Below are 10,158 nucleotides of genomic sequence, written 5' to 3'. Positions count from 1 at the left end.
AGTTTGGGAATATTTTTGAGAGTGATCAGCACTTATTGTCCGTGGGATTAGTTGGAGGTACGCAAACAGCCCACACAAATATGTATCTTTGGGATACAAGTATGCGCTTTTGACTAAGCATAATTGCTGGCAAATTGCTTGAAATTTGTTCTGCCAACCATGAAAGCGAAAGGGAAACGACTTCAATACCAGATATCTGGCACACTTCTGTCTGAGATAATTCTCAGTCTTTTTTTTATTTCCCTCCACTTTTCACGCGGTGACGTCACAAAGAGTTTCCGCCGGGGCGGTTGGCATCTAAATTTGCTTTTCCCGCCCCTTCCCTGCGTCACCATGGTTTTATTTCGGGCGATTTTGGCATCGGGCAAATCTATATCTGCCCGCTGACGTCGACGTCGACAGAAGCGGCAGCGGCAGCAGCGGCAGCGGCATTAGCCTAACCTAAAATCGTTTTCAGCATTTTTGTACATTATCTTAGGCCAAATGGAAAACTGTTTCAACAAACCTGCGTCAGTTGAAATTTGTGTCTCAAACGCGCCACACACTAATTTGCATTTGCATTTCACATTCAAATCCAATAATTCACAATGGCTGTAAGTTCCACAAGCTTCGTAAAGGATAATCAAGTGTCCTGGGTGGATTAAATTAAATCGGGCAAATTAGTATTATTGAGTATTTGGTACATTTTGGATTTTTCTCTAAGAATATACGAGTATCACGTTTAATTTAATTGCCAATTTCCTCATTTTTATTTTTTCGTTTCCGATTTCTCTTTAAAAGTGGAAAGGGCATGAATAAGGCTGCCTTACAAAAAAAAAATCGAGCTGATATAATTGTTTATGAAATAAAATTATTCAACCGTTGATAGTAGGAAAGTCACGTAGTGGTGAATATACTCATTCAATTAATATGCACACTCGTTCACAGAGAGGTATCAAATAAAACGAAACAAATGAGGAAATCAACAAATTAAAGTGAAGCGAAAAAAGTGCGAAGTAAATACAAAATACATTTTTGAAAAAGTGCCAAATATCAGCATATTCATTTATATGAAAATGCTTATTAAAACAATATATTGCCAGTTGATTTATGCCTTCATATACATTTACGTACGCGTATAAGCAGCAATCAGCTCACACAAATGCATAAAGCAATCAATGTTTGTATGTATTTATAATTAAATAAGCAATTAAAAGACAAAATATTTAATTGCAAACAGCGCGGCGATTTAATTAAAAATTTCTTAAATTGGTTAAATATTTAAATAGTCAATTAACAGTCGGCCCAGACATGTATTGTGTGGATTATATACATATTATCCTACTTATTATCCTACATTGTATAACCAGATCCTGATGCCCGAGGCCCTTGTAGAGTTTTCTGGCCAAGTGATTTCAGCTACGCCCACTCGCAGCAGCTGCCAGATCATAATTCATTCTCACATATCGCGTATTTGTGCTATTTATTTCCCCTATATATTAAAATAAAAAATCACTTAGTTGACAGTCTGGCCGGGGGATGACAAATGCCCATGGGCCCTTGGGCCATTGGGCCATGCCGGGCTGCCCGGTAGTTAACCAGCCATTAATTCCCATCGAATCGATGGAAAAGAGTGACCTCCATTTGGTCGCAAATCACTCAGGACACGCAGGACTTTACAATTCAATACAAACAAATTACGCATTTCATGCATCACTCGGTATTCGGCATTCCTTTTGCACTTTCGATTCATAATTAATTTGCGAATTTTCCGCTGTTGACAATTGTCTCTCAATAATGCTGACAAGTTTTTGCGACAGACAGTCAAAGCCACTGGGCCATAACTTTGTTCTTAATTGAACTTAATTATTTGCTGAATTATGCGGAGTGATGGCGCAGATGCATAAAAAAACATTTGGCGAACTGTGTCTTTGGGGGCCATTGGATTATTTTATTTTGTTTCTTTGCTCTTTGACTGATTTTACTTTTTATAATTAATTCCCGCTGACCTGGTGACAGTTTGTGTTACAAAAACTTTCAATTTATGAATACAAATTAACATGTGATACATTTTTTAGCTGCAGTGTGCATTTATTATAAACGTTCAGTATTTTTTTTAACAAACGCCATATGCTTATAATATATTTTTTAAATCCCCTCTTCTGTGTAGTGTTATAATCATGACCTTTTTTGTCACTCCGTACTATGACATATTTGTTTGTCTATTTGCATGTCTATTTGCGGGTTTTGATTTATTGCATTTTTAATGAAAAAATCTGTAAGGATGACTTCATGCTTTAAACAAAATTTGGAATTTCGAACAATTTCAATGTTTATGGCTGCGAAAAGGCAAACTGTTGAGCCAAAATATCGCCACTAATAATCAGCCAAAAACCCAAACAATTCGTTGACGAGCGTCTGCCGTTTTCTTGGCAACAATGCAAAGGCCATAACCATAAAGTCCAAGGGAAGACGCGAAATTTTAATGCACTTTTGCATAGCTTAGCTCGCCTTTTACAATCCCCTCAAGGCCACGAGGCGGCGTCTGTAAAAAATAAACTTTTCATAAGGAATAAATGATATAAAACAGCAAACAAAAAGTGACCATCTGATTGTCAGCCGCCTTGTGTTTGGGCAAAATGCTCGTTTCACTTGGTTAATGTTGGCCAGCATCCGCCAATTGGCAGCTGGCCAAATGACAAATTGAAATAACAGCAGCAAAATGAGCGTTTATCTTCATGTGCAAATGAAAATTTTTATTTATGCCAGGAGCCGGAAAAAGGCAACTAAAAAGAGGGCGCCATTCAGCCGAACAAAAAATCACCGCCCAAGTTGAGGGTTATTTGAAGGTCAATTTAAAGCAAAACATAAATACATGTTTTCAAAAAATTTCATTTAAGTGAATAGTAGTTTAAGGGCGAGGATATATTTCATGTTTTCTTGCCTTGTTTTTATTACAGTCTTACTTTTTTCTAGTAAGTTCAACGTACCAAAAACATTTCTAAACATTTTTTGAATCAATCTGATTAAACTCAAGGAACTCATATAAAAAATAAGTCAAGTTGTATTGATTGTCATGATACTGCTTAAGAAGTAATATTAACAAAATAATTTATATATGAATTGATAGCTACAACAGTCGCAGTAATGTATAAATGTTTCCGTATATGAAATATATAAATTACTGAAATATAGACAGTAGATGGAAATATCCTGAAATATTCGTAAAACCTACGAGCTATACGTCGTCCTTCAACATGTTAGATACTTTTCTAGGGATCTAGTATATCCTTTCACTCTACAAGTAACGGATGTAATCGCTACATGTCCTTAAAGTATTAAAGGTCTCGATACTTTTCCCCTTCGTGAATTTTATTCCCAGATTGTCGGTCTGAAATGAACTGGCAGTATTGGCACTGGCTGACCACAATCGATATCACTTAGCTGTTCATCACCTATAAAATGATTTTTTTATGCAGTGACCTGGGAATGGGCGGTATGCAGAGAGAAAAGAACCAACTGCCAAGCGGCCAACCAGATAAACCAATTAATAATGAGAAAACAGAGCCAAGAGCCAAACGTGAAATGCAATTCTATCAGAAGATCAACAGCAACAACAACGCTCTCTGGTTTGTTTGTACATTCAATTAAAAAAACACCTGAAAATATATTGAAATAAAAAAAAAATGACGAGAAATAAACTCGGCTTCGAAATCGAATTGGAATTAAAGCAATTGCGAATGCAAATTGACGTACAATTCATTAAAATCCCCTCGGCTCATTGGTTGCCATTAAAGCGTGCCGATGGCTCGGTTGCCGTCCAAGCTCGATTTTTATACTCGAAAATATGCACATACTCGTATTTACGCATAAATACATACTTTAAATAAATAAATAATTTCCCTCCTGGAAATATGAAAATGCAGGCGCCATGAGCATGGGTGTGCAACAGACTGTTGTGTAGCTCTCAAATAATAACAATAAATAAAATGGCAAAAGTAACGAATATTTTAAACACAAAAAGAAAGAAGAGTTCAAGTTCTTTATAACCCGTGTAATCACGGCTAGAATTGAAAAATAACCAGGTCTCAAACTTATTTTGATTTTCTATCCCAGAAAAGTCTAAAAATAAGTTTATATATTAAATTTTTTTTCAAATCGGATTGTATTTACCAATATTAACACCTTTGTCGATGTGTAGAGTAAAAACAGGCATTATGTTGGTAAAATTAAATGGCATATATTGTATGTTCGGCTACAATGTTATTGGTTTTGAATGTTATTATTTTTTAATGTTTGCACTTTGTGTGAAATTTGACATTTTGCGGGCATTTCGGTTTGGCCCAAAAAATTTATACGATCCAGAACGCCTGGCCACAAATCAAATGACAGCTTAAAACGTACAAACAAAAAGCCGCAATTGGCCGGCAAAGCAATAAAAATAAAATAAAAATCGCCATGAACAATGGACGATAAATTAGCAGAAATGCGCGAAATATTAATGAGCCTAGATGCATATAAGCATCGGATTTCAATTACGAAAATATTTCAGTTGGGTAATTGTTGCACATAAGCACTGCTGAACGCGGGATAAATATTTTATGCGCGAATATAGCATTGTTTTTAATTAGCAATACTTGTTCTGGGGTCAATTAGATTTGTGTTTGCGCGGCCAAGAGGGCACAACAATATGGAAGTTGGCTGAAATTTCTTTGACAATAATCAAATTTAAAGACCACAATTCAGTTTGTTTGAATTAACTGTGCGACGGCAATTGACCCAAGAGTGAATTTATTGCCTTCACGTAAATTCCAATTAAACAGTTAGTGGCTTTCCCTGTCAACTGTCCCATAAAATGCTCGAATGAGCGGACAGGACTCGCGGTGTCGGAATCAAAATTAATTAATTGGAAAATGAATCTATTTCTGGCCGGCGCTCTTCCAGTGCCTCCTCCGTTCCGCTTTGTTTGTATCTGCCTTGATTTGGGCATTTTCCAAATGGAATCACACGGACGCAGGACACGAAGCCCTCATGCTGACCTTTGAACTCTGGCCAATCTGCGCCGGGAATTCGGCCTGTTTGCTACTCGACAATTTCATGACCCTCCTGGCTGGCCTTGTTTGTGCCGCAATTGTCTACGATTACAGCAAATTGATTTGCCTGGCACTTAGCAGCAGCTATCTTGTTTCAACCGCCTACGTCCACTTTTCCACGTTCTAATTTCCCATTTTTCGCCGTAGCCACGCAACAAGGAACAGGAACAGGAAGTGCTCAACTGGGTGTTCGCCGTGATTGGCGAGAAGGTCCCCAGCGGGCAGTATGAGGACATTCTCAAGGACGGCATCTGGCTGTGCAAGCTGGCCAACAAACTGGCCCCCGGATCGGTGAAGAAGATCCAGGAGCGCGGCACCAACTTCCAGCTGATGGAGAACATCCAGCGTTTCCAGGCGGCGGTCAAGAAGTACGGCGTGCCCGAGGAGGAGATCTTCCAAACCGCCGATCTTTTCGAGCGTCGCAACATCCCCCAGGTCACCCTCTCCCTGTACGCCCTTGGACGCATCGTAAGTATTACCCAACGGATGGATTAATAAATCCCTTTTTAAAAGGAATAATCTGAATAACTGTTTCCTTCTCCGCAGACGCAAAAGCACCCCGAGTACACCGGTCCCACCCTGGGACCCAAGATGGCCGACAAGAACGAGCGCAGCTTCACCGAGGAGCAGCTCCGTGCCCACGAGGGTGAGCTCAACCTGCAGATGGGCTTCAACAAGGGCGCCTCGCAGGCTGGACACGGTGGTATGGGCAACACCCGCCACATGTAAGGCACCACCATCCCAACCGATCCCCGAAAGAAAAACACCACAACACACTCAACCACACAAACACCGAAATCTAATTAGTTCAAACAAAAAGTGGGTTTTGTATCTCGTGCGTCGTGGCGCATGATTTAAGCAGTGCCAAGCTCTAAATGTAATTTATATAATATGAAACAAATAAATTAATTAATTTTAATATAAATGTCAGGTTGTTGTGTTCCGCCAGTCTGCGTGGATTAGCATTATGCTGTTGTTAATTAGCGGCCAGAGTTGTGCGATTGCCGGCAGTTAGTCGAGCGGTTTAAGTGGTTTTCCCACCCCATCCTATTCCCCCACCACCAAATCAATTCCCTGCAGGTGGGGGGCCATTTCCAGCTCACCTCGCATGAGACACCTTTATTTCTCTGTCAGCGGCTGTGGCTCCTTCGGATGCCGAGGCTGTTGCTCTTCCGTTGCCTGGTCCACCTGAGATTACACAAATTACAATTTCAACGCCTGCACTGACAGCGATAAGCATAAGAAATGTCAAGGCCATTTGTATTTCCATCTGGGCTGGTGTGTGTCCATAGGGTATGAAAGACAAAGAGTCAGGTGAGTTGGCGAAAAAAGGGCCTTGAAAGTCTGTTCTTTTTTCTGTGCACTGGGAGAAAATATGTGAATTGCTCCATGAAATTATGGAATAATGAATAATATTTCTTTTGAATATTAATGATATACATATTGTTTTTAAAATTTACTGGATAATATATAGATTTATTTAGAATTAAATATAAATTTATTATTTTACCACTCTTTAGATATTTTTTGTAAACAAAAAAATTAGTTTGGGAAAAACAACTGCTTATTAATAGTTGTAAACAATAGTCTTTAATGAGACTGATTGATTTTTAGGTACTCAAGTATTCTCCAATCATCTTTTTGGCAGTGTGATCGTTACCTTTGGCATCCTTAAGCTGTAGGCAAGACAAACGTTTATCTTTTCTTGCCTATGCTTCGGACAAAGGAGCAGTACAAAGTAAAGGAGAATTAAAAGGGGCAGACAGAAATTGGGGAAGACCACAAGCAACGAACTGCGAATATAATGACGGCCACTGAACAAACATTCGAGCAACCGAAGAAAAGGAGAAACTTATCAGACAGACACAAAATGGCGAATAGCTTTGTGTTCGTATGTGTGTGCGTATCTGAATGCTTGCGAGTGTGTGTGCGTATGCCAATGATCAGCCAAAACCTAAATGGGATGTTAGGTGGTGTGGGTGTGTATTGGGTGCGTGTTTAATTTCCACTTGTCGGGGGAACAGAAACAAAAACGAAAACAAAAACAAAACACAACGAGACGCTGCGCCAGTGTGTGTATTAAATGAAATGGTCACTTTGACAGTCAACTGACAGCCAGACTGAGCTTGTGTGCGCAAGTGTGTGTGATTGTGTTTCTTATGCGTGAGCGTTCCCTACTCCATTAATTTAATTTTATTTATGTTGACAATTGCTGTAACAAACACGCATGTCAGCATGCCCACAGTGAGCTAGGGGCCATGGTCACAGAGGCAGGGCGACATTTCCATTCAGCAATGCTGATTGTATTACAAATACTTTGCAACCCACTGCCCTGCACAGACACAATCACAATCACAGACACACACACATACACGCTTCAGCAGGAAAGTATACTCTAATAATGCAATTTATTGGCAACCGTACCAGCACAGTTGACAATGACAATTGTTGACTTTCCCTTTTTAGTCGTTTGCCGTTCATGGCTCTTTATTCCATTTTGGTTTTTTCTGCAGCTTATGCATTCCACTGGGTGTTTTGTTGTTTCATTGAATATATTTAATTTATATTTATTGTGGTCAACATGACAATTTATTGTCATTTGTATTTATAGCCAGCTGAATGCTTTTTCATTCCCGACATTCCACATTTTTATTTTCTTTCAGCCGCGATTTTCCCTGGAAAGGTACTAGGATTATTATTTATTTCAGGCTTCAATGGCATTGATTTCTATGTTTTCTCTCATTTTGTTCCACTAATTTGTGTAATTGCTCGTAAACGGAATGCGTTTCTTGTTCATAACGTCAATTAGGTTGAATCCGCTTGAAGGTTTTATGATTTAATCTACGATTTTATTGGCATTTGCCCTTGGCAATGATTTATTTTACCAAATTCGTTAATAGTATGAGCAAAAATATTATGTTTTGCCTTTTAACATTCTAAAAATGTTACTTTAGCCAAATTTCTTTGGATTTATCTCCTTAATTACCCAATATTGGCTATATTTGCAAGCAATATTCTATGACCTAATTGAGTCAAGAACGATAAAAGGATCAAAAATGAAAGCCATGGGGATAGAAGGCATTTAAGCAGTGGCAACTACTATGATTTTCTTTATTGTTATTTGGCCTGAACATGCAAGCGCATTTATTTTGCTGTTGGCCAAGTTTCCTTGCCGCGAAGCGATTCAGTTTAGCTTCGGCTCGGTTTCAACGGACTAAGTTGTACAACATATTTCTACCTAATTGCGGAAACTTTGCAACAATTTATAGCTGCATTGCAGTGGCTGGTTTCCCAGACTTTCCTTCCTTCCCTTCCCTCACTGACTGCGGTTAACTAACTAAATGAAAGAGTTGATATTGGGCATAAATTTAGCAAATGGCAGTAGGTGAACCCAAACATTCAAGGTGTGCCAGAGGTTCCTCCGCGGCTTCCGCCCATCTGCAGTCCAACTTTTCGGTCACTTCAAGCATATTTCATGCTCAACTGCACATAACACGACTGTAAACAAAGCATCCTGGCAAATGACACTAAAACCCAGCGCATTAGGTCGTCCTTTCTCCTTCTGAGTGCCGGCTTGCCATCTCTATCCCTCTTGCCACAATAATTGCTGCCCAACCGCTTGCTGCAATCATAAACAAGCCAAAGCAGCAGCAACAGCAGCAGCAGTAGAAGCAGCCACGGATTCTGAATTCGAATCCGTTAACCAAACGAAACAAACCGGAGCACGGCAAAGCAGACTCCGGCAAATGTCAGTTGAGAGGCGTAATAACCAAGCCCCGAAACCGGACAACAACTAACCGAATAACAAGTGGTCAGGCGTGTTTGGATTCCTCGATTCTCAGTAGTTTTGGAAAAGTAATATAACAAAAATATTCATGAAAATATCAGATTAGCTATCTTAATCCTAAAATAAATAATGGATAAAAATATTTTAAAATAGTAATTTTTTATATATATTTAAAGCACTATTATTACTTATACTTAAAAAACATTTCTTTTTTTTTAAGAAAAAATGTGTACCAACACCAAAAAACAAAAGATAATGGGTTGGATTTGGGATAATGGGAAATCTTTACCTGAAAGATTTTTTTATAAACTTTTGTAGGGTTTCAAACATAAAATTTTTAATATGCAAGCACATTTTGAGAGGTAAGAAATAGCTTAAAAATTCCTAAAAGCTGCATACCACTCATTCTTCAGGTCTGTGGATCCCTTACAGGGTATGTAAGTCCTGAATTACAAACAAGCTAACAGACTTAGTGCAGCTGCTCGATTGCTTGCGCTAAACACACACACGCGCTGCCCGGAGCTTACTTTATATTTATGCGGATAGTTCCTCCGGGCGGTGGTCATTAAGATGCAAGGTCCTTGCCGCCCTGCTCCTCCTTGCTACCTTCCACTGCTCCTCTCCTGGCAGCCCGAGGATGCAGTGGAAAATGATTTGTGCGGGGCATAAACTGCGTGAATTCACAGTACAAATTGACTTGTTACAAAGCGAACAAAAATTCACCTGCCACTGCGAGAATACCGTTTTGACCAGCAGCGGTATTGAGTGGAATGGAGTGCCTGTGCGGGTTTGTAATCAGCTTTTGGCCCTGGATCCTCTGGATCCTCCACCTGCAGCACTTAGCCACAGCTAATCCCAGTTCGAGTTTGGGTTTGGTTTCCCCCAGCCCTGCCGTCGGCCATAAATCATGAAATACTTTTGGTTGGGCATATTAATAACCGAAAGACAGTTGCTGGCTTGATTTATGCACGGCGTGGGTTTTTTCAATAACCTCACGCTAAGATGCTTACCTTACCGCTCTTAGCGTTTATCGTTGGCATTTTTCTGTCGCTCGCATGTGTCAGATTCGGTGGGAATTTATACGTTATTCAGAGGGAGTAATATCTAGGGATTATGCAATTGACCACCGAATAATTGGTAAGGAAACGATCGGTTATAGTTGGTTATTTGCCTTACAGATTATAGTTGTAGGGCAAAATAAAAACCCAATTATAATTAATTACCATGCAAAACTAGCGCTCTGTACAAAAATTTCGCAAAAATAATTTACATATATTTTACGAGGAAAATCAAATAATT

The 10,158-nt window shown here is 39.3% G+C and overlaps 1 protein-coding gene across 1 annotated transcript; it reads left to right on the top strand.

The window, feature by feature from the left end:
- The first annotated feature begins 496 nt into the window (after positions 1-496).
- Positions 497-5,997, top strand: LOC6619295 (myophilin). The gene is made up of 3 exons (XM_032721979.1): positions 497-593; positions 5,220-5,540; positions 5,619-5,997. Exons 1-3 carry the CDS (start codon positions 588-590, stop codon positions 5,799-5,801), a joined length of 510 nt encoding a protein of 169 aa, XP_032577870.1. The 5' UTR covers positions 497-587; the 3' UTR covers positions 5,802-5,997.
- Positions 5,998-10,158: the final 4,161 nt, after the last annotated feature.

This window comes from Drosophila sechellia, chromosome 3R (assembly GCF_004382195.2).
Source record: "Drosophila sechellia strain sech25 chromosome 3R, ASM438219v1, whole genome shotgun sequence".
Taxonomy (NCBI): Eukaryota; Metazoa; Arthropoda; class Insecta; order Diptera; family Drosophilidae; genus Drosophila; species Drosophila sechellia.
This window is presented reverse-complemented; position numbering and strand designations above follow the sequence as displayed.